This window comes from Macaca thibetana, chromosome 16 (assembly GCF_024542745.1).
Source record: "Macaca thibetana thibetana isolate TM-01 chromosome 16, ASM2454274v1, whole genome shotgun sequence".
Lineage (NCBI taxonomy): Eukaryota > Metazoa > Chordata > Mammalia > Primates > Cercopithecidae > Macaca > Macaca thibetana.
Genome location: NC_065593.1, coordinates 31,826,536 through 31,845,223, shown reverse-complemented (window position 1 = coordinate 31,845,223; position 18,688 = coordinate 31,826,536). Strand labels below are relative to the sequence as shown.

At 39.6% G+C, this 18,688-nt stretch overlaps 1 protein-coding gene across 15 annotated transcripts in view; it reads right to left on the bottom strand.

The window, feature by feature from the left end:
- The window catches only part of SYNRG (synergin gamma), a 96,294-nt gene that overhangs the window by 39,848 nt on the left and 37,758 nt on the right, over window positions 1-18,688 (bottom strand). For 14 of the 15 annotated variants that reach the window (XM_050764569.1, XM_050764571.1, XM_050764576.1 and 11 more), the window contains 5 exons: window positions 16,511-16,707; window positions 15,343-15,591; window positions 13,491-13,624; window positions 7,427-7,545; window positions 6,843-6,905 (listed from right to left, as the gene is read on the bottom strand). In XM_050764569.1, the coding sequence (XP_050620526.1) occupies window positions 6,843-6,905; window positions 7,427-7,545; window positions 13,491-13,624; window positions 15,343-15,591; window positions 16,511-16,707 (762 nt within the window). The remainder of the gene's footprint in view (window positions 1-6,842; window positions 6,906-7,426; window positions 7,546-13,490; window positions 13,625-15,342; window positions 15,592-16,510; window positions 16,708-18,688) is intronic. The other variant, XM_050764577.1, reaches the window with a different exon arrangement.

Sequence of the window (18,688 nt, the reverse complement as noted above, 5' to 3'; positions counted from 1 at the left end):
ACCAACTCTATTATAACAAAGTTTTGGAAGTTATAATTTAGACTTTAGTTTATATTATGCTACTCTGAGAATGGAGTAACTGACGGAATTTTTTTTTTTTTTTTGAGATGGAGCTCGTTCTTGTTGCCCAGGCTGGAGTGCAATGGCGTGATCTCGGCTCACTGCAACCTCCGCCTCCCAGTTTCAAGCAATTCTCTTGCCTCAGCCTTCTGAGTAGCTGGCATTACAGGCATGCACCACCACACCCGGCTAATTTTGTATTTTTAGTAGAGACGGGGTTTCTCCATGTTGAGGTTGGTCTCGAACTCCTGACCTCAGGTGATCCGCCCGCCTCGGCCTCCCAAAGTGCTGGGATTACAGGCGTGAGCCACCGTACCCAGCCTTTATTTATTTTTTATTTTTTGAAACAGAGTCTCGCTCTGTCGCCCAGGCTGGAATGCAGTGGCGCAATCTCGGCTCACTGCAAGCTCCACCTCCCAGGTTCACACCATTCTCCTGCCTCAGTCTCCCGAGTAGCTGGGACTACAGGCACTCGCCACCACGCCTGGCTAATTTTTTTTTTTTTTTTTTTTTTTTTTTTTAGTAGAGATGGGGTGGGGGAGGCCAGGATGGTCTCAATCTCCTGACCTCGTGATCCGCCTGCCTCGGCCTCCCAAAGTGCTGGGATTACAGGTGTGAGCCACTGTGCCTGGCATATTTTTTATTTTTTAATAAAATTTCTTTGGCCCATGACACAGTTCTCAGGAGATCCTGAGAAACATGTGTCCTAGAATGTTTATTTTGATATTCTGGTTAAATAATGTGGGTACTTATGTACTTCTCATAAATAATTAAACAGACTCAGTTAACATACTGATAAAAATTTAGGCCTGTGATTCTTTTTTTTTTTTCTTTTTTGAGACAGTTTTGTTCTTGTCACCCAGGCTGGAGTGCAATGGTGCGATCTCAGCTCACGGAAACCTCCACCTCCTGGGTTCAAGCGATTCTCCTGCCTCAGCCTCCCAAGTAGCTGGGATCACAGGCGCCTGCCACCACGCCTGGCTAATTTTTGTATGTTTAGTAGAGACGGGGTTTCACCACATTGGCTAGGCTAGTCTCAAACTCCTAACCTCAGGTGATCCACCTGCCTTGGCCTCCCAAAGTACTGGGATTACAGGCGTGAGCTACAGCGCCCGGCCCAAGGCCTGTGATTCTTAAAAGGTTTCTATATTCTTTATTATCAAAGTAACGTTATCACTCAGGTAGAGCGTCAGGATGCAGATGATCTCAGTTTTCTAATAGCACCTGAAGGTCTACCATAAAATCCACTAGGCTATACCAGGTAATTAAAACCTAGAGATAAACCAAATGTAAATATAGTTATGCCAAGGCCAGGCACAGTGGCTCACACCTGTAATCCCAGCACTTTGGAAGGCCCAGGCGGGCGTTATCACTTGAAGCCAGGAGGAGTTCCAAGACGAGCCTGGCCAACATGGAGAAACCCCATCTCTACTAAAAATACAGAAAAATTAGCTGGGCATGGAGGCACATGCCTGTAATCCCAGCTACTTGGGAGGCTGAGGCACAAGAATTGATTGAACCTGGGAGGTGGAGGTTGCAGTGAGCCAAGATCTCACCACTGCACTCCAGCCTGGGGGACAGAGAGAGACACTGTCTCAAAAATAAAAATTTAAAAAAATATATATATAGCTATACCAACCAACATCATTTATTATTAAAAAAAAAAAAAAAGACTGCCATTTCTGGAGGTTAAAACTAAGTAAATTAAAATAACCAAAATCCAATGCTTAAATTGGTATATAAAATAATGCAGGCTTAAAATATACTGTGCTTGGGCTGGGCACGGTGGCTCACGCCTGTAATCCTTGCACTTTGGGAGGCCAAGGCGGGTGGGTCACCTGAGGTCTGGAGTTTGAGCATGGCCAACATGGTAAAACCCCATCTCTACTAAAAATACAAAAAATTAGCTGGGTGTGGTGGCAGGTGCCTGTAATCCCAGCTACTTGGGAGGCTGAGGGAGGAGAATCGCTTGAACCCGGGGGGCAGATTGCAGTGAGCCGAGATTGCACCATTGCACTCCAGCTGGGGCAACAAGAGCGAAACTCTGTCTCAAAAATAAATAAATAAATAAATAAATATAAATAAATTTAAAAAATAAAATATACTGTGCTTGTAACAAGATATATACTTGGATATAGAAGATGAAAAAAAAGCACCAAAAACAATACAAGCTGATTTTTCCTCCTAACCTGAGATAGTTAACCAATTCATCACCATAATTCATCAACACCAAGGAATTCATCTAATAAGAGAGGAACAGCACTCAGACTTCCTGTAATTTATATTTGTAAGACATACCACTAGTAAAACTCAAGTCAATTTCACAAACTGATAGAAGATGTAAAACTTTTAAAAATCACCCTAGAATTTTAAATTAGTAGTATCACTGATTATATCTGTATTATTTCTGTAAATGTAGAGGTAATAAGTAGCCATTTTTATCACAGCCTAAATTTTTAATGCATTGCTTTGAAATATCTGTGAAATTGACAAGTATTGCTTTGTTTGTGTATTTTAATCACCACAGCAAATTACACTTACTGATGAATTGTAAACTTTTCCAATGGAAATGTAAGCTGGGTGAAAGGGTTAAAAGGAAATAAAAATGGGTGGGTTTACAAAGGGAATTTGTTGGCAAATAAATTAGTCACAGTCAATGGAAGCTTGTCTATCAGAAGGCATATTAAGCATATTATTTCATGGTTAGCTTTTTGGTTAATGTCTACATACTCATAAGTTTCCCTCTCCTGTCACTTTTTAGGCTCTAAAAAATCTCAAAAGAATCCACTTTTTTGCTAAAACTTCAATAAAAATGTGCCATTTATTTATAAAGAACATTTTCCTCATTTACTTTAATTTATGGCTTAAACTGTGGAGATGGAAAAAAGGAAATATTATTAAACTCTGTCATTCAGTAACCTAAGCAACCCACAGCTCTGAACACAATACTATAAGATTCTTCATAAATTCTAAGATACTAATGTACTTTAACAAAGTCAAATCAATGTATTTTTAATGAGTATAAAAAAGATATCATACCATTTAGGAAAATAAAATCTATTCTCCTAAAATGAACACAGTTGGTAACTCTACTTGGAAGACCTTAGAATTAAGATAGGAATGAAAGCAGGCAAATGAAAATAACAACAATCTGGAACTTTTTTTAAAAAAGTACTGAAATTTGGTTGGCCATGGTGGCTCACACTTGTAATCCCAGCATTTTGGGAGGCTGAGCTGGAAAGATTGCTTGAGGCCAGGAGTTCAAGACTAGCCTGGGCAACAGAGCAAGACCCCATTGTGATGGTGCACATCTACAGTTCTAGCTACTTGGGAGGGAGGCTGAGGCTGCTTGAGTCCAGGAGCTGGAAGCTGCTGTGAGCTATGACTGCACCACCGCACTCCAGGCTGGATGACAGAACATAACACTGTCTCAAAAAAAAAAAAAAAAAAAAAAAAAAGTATTGAAAAAGCAGGACTAAGGTACTGCTTACATATTGGTGGCACCACTGTCTTTTCCTATTGTCTGTTACAGGAATACATATTATGGTCATTAATACCACATTACACAAAGAACCCTCATGTTAAACTATGTGCTCTTTACTCCAAACTTGTCTTGGCCCAAGTGTTGATGAAAAAACATTGCTAGGTGCAAATAAAAACCTCACAAGTCAAAAGTTCCCCTCGGGTTTATCTCTGTTACTCCCACACTGTTACTCTGTTTATCTCTGTTACTCCCACTCTGTTACTCCCACTGTGTATCTGATACTGAGGAAGAAATGGCTATTACATTCTAAAAGCTTGGATGAAACACAAGGAAACATTTCTAGAACCTAACAGTTAAAAGAGGTTGAATATTTTTATAAGAGGTGGGCTTCCCTTTTTTAGAGATGATTAAGCAATACAGTTCCTACCATACCTACCCACCATCTCTCCCCAACCTAGCAGAAGGGTGGAAATAAAAGATTGCTGAAGGATGTCCCAAGTCTGAGCATTCAATATGTAAAGATAGAATGTGGTATTGTTCCCAGAAGGAAATTCTCATTAGAGTATACACATTTCATAGCATGCATAGTTAAGCTTTCGAGAACATACTTTGACCCATGGGTTATCTAAACCCTACACATCATGTTTACAGTAGGATTTAACCACAAATATAACTTTCGGTTTTTACATATATGACTCTCGAATGATCATTTTATACTCCCTTGTACTCTAAGTCTTACTATTAGAGATGGTAACCACATGTGCACATAAACCCCTCTCTTCATCTTTCTCATCAAATTACAGCCAATCTTGAAAATCTTGTAGAGTGGTGATTCAGTTTAACGCAAGCCAAGTATAGTAACTGATCACCCATTCTTACTGGATGAGTGTGCAGATGACTGAATATTGATGTTGGCATCCTTGAACATACTAAGTGAGCATTGTTTGGTTACTGCTTCTGTTTGAAATGATCCTGTGTTTTGGTTGTGGCCCAAGTTTTGAAGTGCTCCTTGCCATTCCCTTTCTTTCACAGAGCTCTCACTGCTCAAACACGAGGGATCCGGTAAAATATGAGTTTGGTTGAGTCCTGCTTACCCCCACTTGGTCATCTTTGTAGGAATCCAATGTTTCATATGTTTGTTTTAAAATTATTTTTAGCTGATGTTCATGAAGAAAAGTGAGTACCTATAACCATGCTACTACTGAAAGAAAATCCTAGCTAAGAAGGTGCATTTCTGTATGAGAGCTGTGTCATACCAACCTTTGGGCTCTCTACTGGAAAAGTAGAATCAAATCTTATATAACGTCTTTTTAATTGTACGCTCTAGTATTATAGATGTAAGACAGTACTATATTATACCTCTGTGAATGTAAAGTACCTTGTACCTGCTTTATAATATGTAGCAGTGACTATGCCTTAATCAACTTGTTTTTAATAATGTTATTCTAGAATGTGTTATTTCTAGATCATGAGTGAATAGCTAAAAAATAACAAATAATAATGGTACCAGGTACTGCAACAGTAATAGAAAAAAAAAATCTTGAAAAGAAAAAGACTGGCCAAGTGTGGTGGCTCACGCCTGCAATCCCAGCACTGTGGGAAGGCGAGGTGGGCAGATCACCTGAGGTCAGGAGTTTGAGACCAGCCTGGCCAACATGGTGAAACCCTGTCTCTACTAAAAATATGAAAATTAGCCAGGCATGGGGGCAGGTACCTGTAATCCCAGCTACTCAAGAGGCTGAGACAGAAGAATCGCTTGAACCCGAGAGGTATTGGCTGCAGTGAGCCGAGATCATGCCATTGCACTCCAGCCTGGCTGACAAGAATAAAACTCTGTTTCAAAAAAAAAAAAGACTAGTTGCTGCCTTTACAGTCCACAGATTGCTGTACTGCTAATACTTCAAGCCTCGTTGAGCAGTGTAATAAATCAGAGTAACCACAGCTCTCATTTCACAAAGGAATTTAACTTGTCATGCAAGCTTCCCATGAAAGGGAATGTCCTATCTTCAAAGGAAACAACACTGATTTGGAATTTGCCCCAAATTTTATTTTATTTTTATTGATTGATTGAGATGGAGTCTTGCTTGCTGCCCAGGCTAGGGTACGGTGGCACAATTAGGGCTCATTGCAGCCTCCACCTCCCAGGCTCAAGCAATCCTCCCACCTCAGCCTCTCGAGTAGCTGGGGCCACAGGTGTGCATCACCACACCTGGCTAATTTTTTTTTTTTTTTTTTTTTGTAGAGACAAGGTCTCACTATGTTGCCCAGGTTGGTCTCAAACTCCTGGGCTCAAGCCATCCTCCCATTTTGGACTCTCAAAGTGCTGGAATTACGGGCATGAGCCACTGTGCCTGGCATGCCCTAAATTTTAGAAAATAAGTAATTCTCAAGTACATTTAACTCCTTGTAATTTCCAGAACTATAAGAAGTAATCTTATTTCCCTTCTATTAGATAATCCCCCATTCAGTACCTACCTTTTCTTTTTTTTTTTTATGATCTTGGCTCACTGCAACCTCTGTCTCCCTGAGTTCAAGCGATTCTTGTGCCTCAGCCTCCTGAGCAGCTAGGACTACAGGCACGTGTCACCATGCCAGGCTAACTTTTTTGTATTTTTAGTAGAGATGGGGTTTCACCATGTTGGCGAGGCTGGTCTCGAACTCCTGACCTCAGGTGATCTGCCCAGATCAGTCTCCCAAAGTGCTGGGATTACAGGTATGAGCAACTGTGTCTGATCCTATCATGATATTTTTTAAAAACAGTAGCTTTTTTTTTTTTTTTTCTGAGATGGAGTCTTGCTCTGTCACCCAGGCTGGAGTGCAGTGGCACAATCTCAGCTCACTGCAACCTCCACCTCCTGGGTTCAAGTGATTCTCCTGCCTCAGCCTCCTGAGTACCTGGGACTACAGGTGTGCACCACCACACCCGGCTAATTTTCGTATTTTTAGTAGAGACAGGGTTTTGCCATATTGGCCAGGGTGGTCTCAAACTCCTGACCTCAGGTGATCCACCTTCCTCGGCCTTCCAAACTGCTGGGATTACAGGCATGAGCCACTGCCCCTGGCCTAAACACAGTTGCTATTATTAAGGTTTTCTGAAGTAGAATACTTTAAGAGTATCTATTATAAACATCACTACTATACCTTATTATCTATTCAGTTTTTTTCTCCTAAACACACAAACACACACACACACACGCACACACACTAAAATAAAGGAATGCCATGGAAAGAACCATCAAAAATCCCTTTTTTATTAAAAATGGAAATAATTTATTCTTTTAAGGACTCAAAAACTTACCTAAAGGTTTATTCTCTGCTGTCTGTTCGAGTTCTCTGAAAGCACTATATTTATCACCAGGATCTATGACAGAAAGGACAGAAGCTCAATTAAGGTTAGGAATCCTGAAATTACAGCTCCAGGAAGTCAGGCAGATTGGTTTAACCAAACACTCTTTTTTTTTTTTTGAGATAGTCTCGCTCTGTCACCCAGGCTAGAGTAGTGCAGTGGTGCGATCTTGGCTCACTGCAAGCTCTGCCTCCCGGGCTCACGCCATTCTCCTGCCTCAGCCTCACAAGTAGGTGGGACTACAGGCACCCGCCACCATGCCCGGCTAATTTTTTGCACTTTTAGTAGAGATGGAGTTTCACTGTGTTAGCCAGGATGGCCTCGATCTCCTGACCTCGTGATCTGCCCACCTCAGCCTCCCAAAGTGCTGGGATTACAGGCGTGAGCCACCGCGCCCAGCCGCCAAACACTCTTAACATGTGGTATAGGCATTTTACACATTTAGCACACAGAAGACCACCACTTAAAGATTCATACAATTTAAATATTATGCAATTTAGCATTCACAAGTTTATGAATTTACCCACTGTTTTTACCTCCAGGTGGAACAGTATTTTCAGAGGACTTGTCAGCTGCAATTCCTTTAAACACAGCATATTTGTCCATTGAAGGCAATGTTTTAGTTCCGGGAAGTGGCATCAACAAAGAAGGGGCACTAAAGGAAAAACGAAACATGTTTTGATGACATTGAATGCTTCCTTTATCATCAAAAAAGAAGTTCGAATTAAAATGGCAAACAGGGATTTCATTAAAACTCATGGCTCTCTGCTTTAAAAGTTAGAAACTATATAGTATACATATACACCACAAAGAAAAAAAATGTCCTTTTTCTAAAAAAAAAAAAAAAAAAAAAAAAAAAAAAAAAAGATAAAACACATTACCCAATCATTTTTTTCTTAATTAAATGAAGAGGGGTCAGATCCATGCTGACTGTCTAAGCACCTCTTTAAGCCATAATAACTGGAATGGCATTGGAAGTAGGTTATTAAAGAATGATGACTTCCTGCAATTTTAACTTAAGGTCCATAAAACTACAAAAGTGAACTGTTCCACATATGTATACTCAATATTTTAAAATAAATCATGTTAACCTTAATATAAATTATTATCTTCAATGGGTTCAGAGTGCAGAGGTAGAACAGTTAAGATAAAAATCTATTTATGAAATGTTGTCCAAGACAAATGTAAATTGTTCTTCTTCTGACTGTACTGCATTGCCTACCAGTAGAAGTGCACACATCTGATAAGCTGCCGTAGAGTTAATACAATTTGCATTTTTACAGGGATCACATCAGCGGTTTCAGAAGCTATCTTTGTAACAAAACAACAATCACTTCAAAATTAGATAAAGATACTTTTGCCTGTGGACATATTTCATGCTGGATGGAAAAGTAGCGTAATGAGTAGTATCTGTGTGGGTAATTCTTAGAAGGCTTAAACACATACTATAAAAGCATTACTTTTTTTTTTCTTCTTCTTCTTCCCTTATCAGACCCGGGCAGCTCCCTGGAAGAACTACCTTTACATATGAATGACTACATTCCACCACTAGTTTGTGTCATTCAATACCATGCATAAGTTATATAAATGGATTTCTATTGAGTTCTTTGCCCTGGAGCAAAAATATTTCCACAGTCATTTAAATCTTCTTATCAGTGGCTTACTAGCAAGGTAAAAACTAGGCTCTGGCAGCTGCATGCTAATGGGGTACACAGTCCTTTAGGACTTAATGCCATCAAATATTATGATTTCACATCACCACCAAACAGCTGCTACATAACTGATCTTGACAAATGAAATAAGCCATCATCTATACATTGTAAGTTGACTTTTTAAAAGTTCCATAAGTAATTAAAGTACAATTCACTGTACACGATGTTACACGGGAATAAAGGCAATTAACATCTTAGGGGGAAAAAAAACCCCAAAGTTGAATGATTTATTTATTTTTCATGATCCTCCAACTTTAGCTATGGCCTTTTAAGGCTCATTGGTAAAAATCTTTCTACTACATGTTACACTTAATTGATTAATTTTAAAATTATATTCACAGAATTGGGGGAAAAAAAAAAAACCAGGATCTTCAGGGTAATGAACTACTGCTTGCTGATTAAAGTCAACAAAATTTCATTCAAAAAAGTTATGACTCAGACTGTAATTTTATGCACACTGCAAATGAATATTTCATTCCAGTTCTTTCTCTGAAGTTATTTAAAAAAAAAACACTGTAATCACCATGAAAGTGTTTATGCCAGTTACACAGTACTCATCATCCGTTCCAAACATGAAGACAGTTATTTCTATCCTTTCATACTAATGAAAATACTCAAGTGAGAAAGGCATATTGATTTTACACTTACGAACCTGTATTCTACTGAAAGGTAAGACTTAAAAAATTCAGCATAAAAAAGTATTTTGCATTTTCTCTAGTGAATCTATTAGTGTTTTACAATCACTCCATATGACTGTGGTAGTTTTATTTAGTTGCTTACCCTGCTAAATATATACATTTAAAAAGAAATATTTTGATCTCAGCAGAATAAACTAACCAACCCCAAACTCCTGTACATTAACCCTTTGTGAACTTTTATTTATTTTTTGAGACAGTGTCTTGCTCTGTTGCCCAGGCTGGAGTGCAGCGGCACGATCATGGCACACTGCAGTTTCGACCTCCTGGGTTCAAGTGATTCTCCTGCCTCAGCATCCCAAGTAGTTGGGACAGCTGGTACTACAGGCATGTACCACCATGCCCAGGTAATTTTTGCATTTTTGGTAGAGATGGCGTCTCCATAGGTTTTCTAGGCTGGTCTTGAACTCCTGGGCTCAACTGGTCCGCCTCCCAAAGCGCTAGGATTACAGGCAAGAGCCACTGCACCCAGCCTTCCCCGCCAGCCTTTTTTTTTTTTTTTTTTAATAAGACAACTTCTCACTCTGTCTCCCAGGCTGGAGTGCAGTGGCGCGATCTTGGCTCACTGCAAACTCTACCTCTCAGGTTCAGCAATTCTCCTGCCTCAGCCTCCCAAGTAGCTGGAATTAGAGGCACACACCACCATGCCTGGGTAATTTTTGTATTTTTATTTGTTTATTTTTTTTGTAGGGACGGGGTTTCGCCATGTTGGCCAGGCTGGTCTCAAACTCTTGACCTCAGATGATCCGTCTGCCTCGGCCTCCCAAAGTGCTGGGATTACAGGCATGAGCCACCGTGCCTGGCCAACCCTGGCCCCCTTGTTAACTTTTCTATGATCAATGTCCCATATCTGCTTTGTTGATTAGTCTAGGCTCCCGAGTGCCTGGCACATAGTATTTTCTGAATGAGTAACTGGATGATGTTGCTGCCTTCCAGAGGCCCTTCAGGTTTTATGCGCAGGCTCAACTGTCATCTCTCCTTTGACTCTGACGTCTAGTTCAACACCGAGTCTAACCAATTTCTCAGATATAAACTGTTCAGTGTCTATAACTCTAAACCCTGAGTAATTCTCATCATCTCACAGCAGGATTACCATGGCAACTGAATTTATCCTATACACAGTAGCAAGAATCACTTTCATTGTGCCACTTCTTACTCCTAAAATGCTTTAAAATAGAGTATGTCATAAGTCATAAGGCATCCCACAACTGGTGCTGTCCCTTACTAATGTTATTTTCTCACAGACTAACAATGTTCTCCATCCCGGTCTACTCCTAACATCTTACTTGCCTTTTCATCTTCTCTAACAAATAATGCCCATTTTCTGTCCAAAATGGTCTCTCCTAGGCTTAGCTATTCACATCATGATTTAACAAATCTCTTTTTAAAACAATTTGGAGTACAGATTATCATAAACTAGGGAATACATTTTATACATATATTTAAGGACTAATCCTAAGAGAACTTTATCAGATAATTTAAATACCAGATAAAACTAAGTGTCCTTAGAGCAGGAACTGTGGTTTTTGCTTCTGTATTTCTCATGCCTATCCCAGTGTCTGGCATATAGCAAATACTAAATAAATGTTTGCTAGATGAATAAATGAATATTGAGTATGAATTCTAGATAATACCAAAATAGTTTCATTCATTTGGGCATGGTGGCTCACGTCTGTAATTCCAGCACTTTGTGTGGCCAAGGCAGGCAGATCGCCTGAGGTCAGGAATTCAAGACCAGCCTGGACAGTATGGTGAAACCCCGTCTCTACTAAAAATACAAAAATAAGCTGGGTGTGGTGGCGCACGCCTGTAGTCCCAGCTACTAGGGAGGCTGAGGCAGGAGAATCACTTGAATCCGGGAGGCAGAAGTTGCAGGGAGCCGAGGTTGCGCAACTGCACTCCAGCCTGGTGACACAGCGAGGCTTCATCTTAAAAAAAAAAAAAATAAATAAAATAGTTTCATTCAAGGAAAGCATGGAAGTAGTCAAGTCAGAGCTATATGTAAGAGGAATATCTGCAAAGTATCGTATATGAAAGTAAACTATTACATGGAGATAATGCCACACAAAATTGCTAATACCCCATATATCTCAGGTCTGGCCACCATCTTAAAACTTTCTACCCCCAAATTTTAATTTCATCTACAAACAGAGTTTTGCTCAGATAAATAAATCACCAATTTGATAAATCAGGTTTATAAGCCACATACTATAATACAGTCATCCAGCAAATCTTTATTAATTACATATGACGGGGCCAAGCACTACATATATAAACATGAATGATTGTCTTCAGATACTTACAGCCTAGTAAGGGAAACAGTCAGGAAAACCAGCAGTTACAATTAGGGCACAGATATTCATCAGGTACTATAGCAGTAGCAAAGGAGGGGCCCCTAACTCACCTTGGAGGTAGGAATTGGTTAGGAAAAACTTCCTATATTTAGCTGATTTCTGAAATGGAACTATAACTATAGGGAGATTAGGTAAGGGTATTTCAGACTGAAGCAAACAGAACGTATAAAGTTCGAAAGAGCACGGTCAGTTTGGAGTCATGCTGGCATGGCTGGAGTGTAAGTCATGGGAAATAGCAAGAGTTGAGAGTGGGCAGGAGTTAAGATCACACACTGTCACACAGAGCTGACAGAGTTAATGGTGGTAAAGAAGAGAGGACAGAGCCAAAGTAAATAGCATGCTTTTAATCTGGTGACTGAATATGGTGACATCATTCACCAAGGAAGGGAATAATGATTTAACACATTTTTATTTGGCTTTGAGTAGGAAAACAATGAATTTAATTTCATGCAGTGAATTTGAGATGCCTTGAGTCATTCAGATGGGAATGCTTAGATAGTAGTACTATATACAAATTTTGTTTGAAGGAAGAGATCTGGAGTAGAAATATAATTTATGTGTCTAGAAGGTTTAACTTGCTTGTGTTGGTGCAGCAGTCCTGGAAATACCAGCACTCTATGGTCTCATTCCTTATATGTTTCTTCTATATGTTACATACATGCATTTAATATATTTTTAAAATCAGGAGAATAGTCTCTTTTCCTAATTTGCAATTCTCTATAATGCCTGTCCCTTAGTTCTTGTTACAGTGTGTATGCGGCAAAGTGCTGACTAAGAGATAATCAATTGGCTAAACGGGGAAGAAAGGAGCGAAACTGCATAAACAGGAACACAGGAGACACGGAATATGTATTCTGACAAAAACCAATTTGAAAAATAAAAACAAAGGAATTCATATCGCTTACTCTGGTGTCTGATGTGTTCCACTTTGCAGAAATATCTAAATACTTTTTTAAAAATGCTGGCTTGGCATGGTGGCTCATGCCTGTAATCCTAGCACTTTGGAGGCCAAGTCGAGAGGCTCACTTGAGGTCAGGAGTTTGAGACCAGCCTGGCCAACATGGCGAAATGGTGAAACCCCATCTCTACCAAAAATACAAAAAAATTAGCTGGGTGTGGTGGTGGACACCTGTAATCCTGGCTACTAGGGAGACTGAGGCAGAAGAATCACTGTATCTTGGGAGGTGGAGGTTGCAGTGAGCCAAGATCACACCACTGCCCTCCAGCCTGGGTAACACAGCAAGACTCCATCTCAAAAAAAAAATAAAAAATGCTGACAACATACTGAATCAGTTACTGTACCCGAAGCTTAACGTGGCATGTAAAACCTTAGAGAAATGTTTATGCAGCTGTCTATGCAAACAACAGAAATCTGAAGGCTTAAAAGACACTAATGTCAATTATACAAGAAATGTGAAGAAATATGATTAGAGTTGTGAATTATGATTCTGTGGAAAAGTAACAGTACATAACACTACAAAAACATACAGTTATGTGCTCCTGCCTAAAAAACTTTTCAACAGTTGAAGACCTTGCTTTAATACAGGAACATGAAGTCATCACTGCACAGGTGCTCTAGCTATAATAAAGGTTTGGCACAGGTAAAAAAGAATATTGCCAGGTAGGTGCGTACTTAGAGGAAACAGTAGGAGCTGAAGTTTAAGGTGGACAAAAGAGAGAAGTTTGGAGAGTAAAAGTATTAATACAGAAGGAATAATCACAGAAAGTAGTAGAGTAAGGAGTCTTAATTTTTAAATTTCTCACACCTAGCCTTCCTATTATGGATGTCTCTTTCTTAATGGTTAAATACAATGTTAAATATATTAAACTCTTTTCTACCTGTTTCCATGCTGGGAGTTACTTGCTTTTGAAGAAGCAGGCAACTCTTGGAAATCACTGAATGAGTCATCAAGGGATCCTGACTTAGAAGCATCTTGAAAATCCTGGAAGTCATCTTCTTCTGGCTTTACTACCTAGGTTTATAAAGGATATTTAAATAAATAGCACTGACTGACAAAATAAATACACAACAAATCTCCAACAGTCAATTTCAAAGACTGTCCTTAAAATTTCTCAGTTTAGATACATTAACTCAAGTGCTTAAGGCAGGAATACTGTTTTGTATTTTTAGATACTCTCTGGTACAAATGGTAAAAAATTGGTTTAAATAGCTAATCTAGGCTGGGCGCAGTGGCTCACGTCTGTAATCCCAGCGCTTTGGGAGGCCGAGGTGGGCAGATCTCCTGAAGTCAGAAGTTCGAGACCAGTCTGGCTAACATGGCGAAACCCCATCTCTACTAAAAATACAAAAATTAGCTGGGCATGGTGGCATGTGTCTGTAGTCCCAATTACACGGGTGGCTGAGGCAGGAGACTCACTTGAACCCAGGAGGCGGAGGTTGCAGTGAGCCAAGATTGTGCCACTGCACACCAGCCCCGCTGGGCGACAGAGCAAGACTCTGGCTGAAAACAAACAAACAAACAAAAAACTAATCTATACATTTTAAAAATAGCTGAATGACATTCATTGGGTTACTAAGAGCCTGCCATCTTTAAAAGACATATCTAGCTGGGTGTGGTGGTGGGTATATGTAATCCCAGCTACTTGGCAGGCTAAGGCAGGAGAATGGCTTGAACCTGGGAGGCAGAGGTTACAGTGAGCCAAGATCACACCACTGCACTCCAGCCTGGGCAACACAGCAAGACTCTATCTCAAAAAAAAAAAAAAAAAAAAATTAAAAAGGTCAAAATGCTTAAAAAAAAAAAAAAGACATATAGATACATCATGCATGTTTGCAAATTAAGTGACACAAGCTCATCATAACCAATCACATACATGTACAAAGAGTGGACACTGACTCCTAATCCCACACTCCAGAAGTATTGTTAACAGCTCATTTGTTTTAAAGAAAAATGAGATTACACTATATTGCTCTATACTCTTAACTATATAACAAAGATACATTTCCATGCAGTACATGTAGCTCTATCTTACTCAGTTTAAAGATTACCACCACTGTGTGAATGAACTGAAATTTATTTAACCTTTCTCCTCCTGTTGGATATTTAGCTATTTCCACTTTTTACTCTAACAAACAATATTACAACAAAAATTCTTACATATCTTTGCTAATTTGAGTAACTATTTCTTAGGATAGATTTCTAATAATGTGACTGCTAGGAGAGAAGATACAGACATGCTGAGGCATTTTTTTTTTTTTAAACTGAGTCTCCTTCTGTTGCCACGCTGGAGTGCAATGGTGTGATCATAACCATAGCTTACTGCAGACTTGAACCCCTGGGATCAAGTGATCCTCCTGCCTCAGCCTCTGGAGTAGCTGGTACTATAGGTACACACCACCATGCCCAGCTTGACATGTAGAATTTTGATAACTATTGCCAAGCCTGCCTTTCAACAAGGCTGTACCAAGAAGCCTAGAGTGTATTAGTCACTTTTACCCTACTTTTTCAATGACATTAAATATTATATACTTCAAACATTTTTGCTAATCTGAGAAGTGAAAAACTAAAGTATTTTAATTTCAGGTTTAGCAGTTTTTCTGAAAGATACAACCTAAGAATTTAAATGTGCTCCCTATAATCCAGTAACCTACTCTATGTATCCCTGGAAAAAATGGTGCCCAGATTCACTTTCAGTGATTACTTGAAATATGCACAGCTTCTTCATTTACCTGATTTGCAGGGAAGGTTGGTATGAAACCACTAGAAGCCTGGGCTGCAGCTCCACCCACTGGTCCAACAAGGTTAATACCCATGACTGGCTGTCCAAGGCTGAGGGGCATGGAGCCCGCAGGGCCTGAAGGTATCACGGTTGGCTGACTCACCGGCGCAGGCAGAGTCACAGAAAAACCACTTAAAGTTGGAATAGGAGCTGCTGGGAACTGGTTTAAAGCATCAGGACTCATTGCAGGAACGCCCCTCTACAAATGATAGAAAGAAAATGGATTAGGGGGTTGTAAACCACATACGGTCGAAATCTGGCAGAGACCGAAAGGTAAAAATCTGTAGCCTTTGCATGTTTCCACTCCTACTCTCAAAACTCATGAATTTGATTTAAGAAAAAAAGTTACAAGGTCAATGCAAACCTAATACTTAACAAAGAAATGGCCAACACATATCAGTTCTGACATTTTCACTTTCTGACACATTTGGTTAATTCTATAGGTTAATTCTATATGATCTTTTAAATTTTATTTTAAATGACTTTGCAATAAAAGAAAAATTTTTACCAGACTGAGAATACTTTATATCTATGAAATTTTAGAGAAAACTTCAAAAGACAGTGTAATTTCACCTATTACTGACTAACTTTCAAGTTCAGAGAATGTTAATATATTAAAAGTCTTTAGGCCAGGCATGGTGGCTCACACCTGTAATCCCAGCACTTTGGGAGGCCGAGGCAGGTGGATCACTTGAGGTCAGGAGTTCGAGACCAGCCTGGCCAACATGGTGAAACCCCATCTCTACTAAAAATATAAAAATTAGTCAGGCATGGCGGCAGGTGCCTGTAATCCCAGCTACTTGGGAGGCTGAGGCAGGAGAATCACTTGAACCCGGGAGGTGGAAACTGCAGTAAGCTGAGATCGCACCACTGCACTCCAGCCTGGGCAATAGAGTGAGACTCAGTCTCAAAAACAAACCAAAACAAAAGGTCTTTAAACAAAGGAATAAATTGCTATTATGCACATCATATAAACTCTACATTTTTGAAGTACTATATCCTGAAAATGATCTAAATTTTAATGTACAAGGAGTTACACAATGTAGTGAAAAAGATTTCATATCCTTGCAATTTATACTAATAAAGTTATTTGATCTAACTTAAGAAACATGGTTTACCTGTGTTACCGCTATCATGGCTAGAACAGTATAAAGTTCTTCTTTTGTAAGTTTGCCAGGTGTAGTTCGATTAGCTAAGGCCCATATCTGTCCAAGAGTTTCCCTGGGAAGCCCAGATGACATCAGAATGGGATACAGTTTGGCAGTATCTATTCCGGTTGGAGTCACTGTGGTTTCTAAGATTTTCTTATAGGCATCTATTAAAGGAAAGACCAGATTACAAATGGAAACACATTCCAAGTGATTCATTTTTGGGGGTGCCATTGTTGGTATACAAGAATAATCTTCAATCAAACTGCTTTAATAGAACCAAAGCCATGTCAGGGTTTAAACTGCTTTAAACATATTCCAGTGCGGCTGGGCATGGTGGCTCACGTCTATAATCTTTCAGCACTTGGGAGGCCAAGGCCAGCAGATCATCTGAGGTCAGGAGTTCGAGACCAGTCTGGCCAACATAGTGAAAGCCCATCTCTACTAAAAATACAAAAATTAGCCAGGCGTGGTGGCATGTGCCTGTAGGCCCAGCTACTCAGGAGGCTGAGGCAGGAGAATCGCTTGAACCCCGAGACAAAGGTTGCAGTGAGCCAAGATTGCAACTCTGCACTCTGCACTTCAGCCTGGGAAACAGTGAGACTCCGTTTCAAAAAAAAAGAAAAAAAAAATTGAGATATTCAAGTGGAAATGTCCAGCAGACAATTAAGAGTCTGGAGCTTGGTACTAAAGATAAAGTTTAGGGCTAGAGGTAAGACAAAGTCTTATAATTCAGTGGAAGATTGTAACAAGACAGCATGCTTTGGATATTACAAGAGAAGCAGTAGAGTAATGATGGTGGGAACAGTTTGAAAAGAGCAACAGGAAGTAAGAATTATACCAACATCACTCTCCTCCAGTAAATTAGAGGCTGTGAGAGAAAACACCATTGGAGAAGGTGCTATGGAAATACAACCTTTAAGGAAAGACCCAGTTTCTGTTAGGGTGAGGAAGCAGAACAAGTGTCTTAAAAAGGGGGTACGGTTGGTGAGTTTTTGATAATAACATGGGTTTTCCAAAGGACCAAGTGGGAAATGTTGTTAGAGACAGGGCTAAAATAAAGAATGCCAATATTGCATGGGACATACTTATACTAAAAAATTATTTGCTTTTTACCTGAAATTCAAATTTAACTGGGCATCCTGTGTGGTTATTTACTAAATCTAGCAAGCTTAGTTAGGGAGATGAAAGTTAGTAGGGCTAAGGTGGACAGAGAAACTGTTTAAAACAAAAATTTTACATCTGGGATTATAAGTATGGATTACAGGTTAGTCGGCTCTCCATAAGAACACATATTTTTGGCCGGCTGTGGTGGCTCATGCCTGTAATCCCAGCACTTTGGGATGCCAAGGTGGGCGAGTCACTAGGTCAGGAGTTCGAGACCAGCCTAGCCAATATGGTGAAATCCCATCTCTACTAAAAATAAAAAAAAATTAGCCAGGTGTGGTGGTGTATGCCTGTAGCCCCAGGTACTCGGGAGGCTGAGGCAGGAGAATTGCTTGAACCCGGGAGGCAGAGGTTGCAGTGAGTCAAGATCGTGCCACTGCACTCCAGCCTGGGTGACAGAGACTCCATCTCAAAAACAAACAAACAAAAAAAATACATGTTTTGACTAGAAAGTATATGTGCATGTATGTTTGGAAGGAAGAGGGAGAAAGTAATACAAACTGGCAGAAAATGGATAAAACTCCAAAACATACCAAGATCTAGATTTCGTTTGGCTTGAGGACAGAGAAGAAGAAAAGATACAAACTGTCTAATAGGCATTTGGAAGAAAAGCCATTATTTTTATGTACAGTTGAATTGTACATACGATTTTGGTAACAATCAGCCTTTTGTCATTATGAGTAGTATCATTCAAAATGCATTTGAATGAAAACTATAAAACATTAATGCAAGAAATTGAAGGGGACATAAAAAAGTAGAGAAATATTCCATGTTCATGTTTTGGAAGAATCAATGTTGTTAAAATGTCCATAGTACCCAAAGCAATGGGTAGCACAGATTCAATGCAATCCCTATCAATACCAATTACATTCTTCACAGAAACAGAAAACATAATCCTAAAAGTTATATGGTACCACAAAGGACCCAGAATAGCCAAAGCCATTCTGAGCAAAAAGAACTGGAGGAATTACAGTACATTAC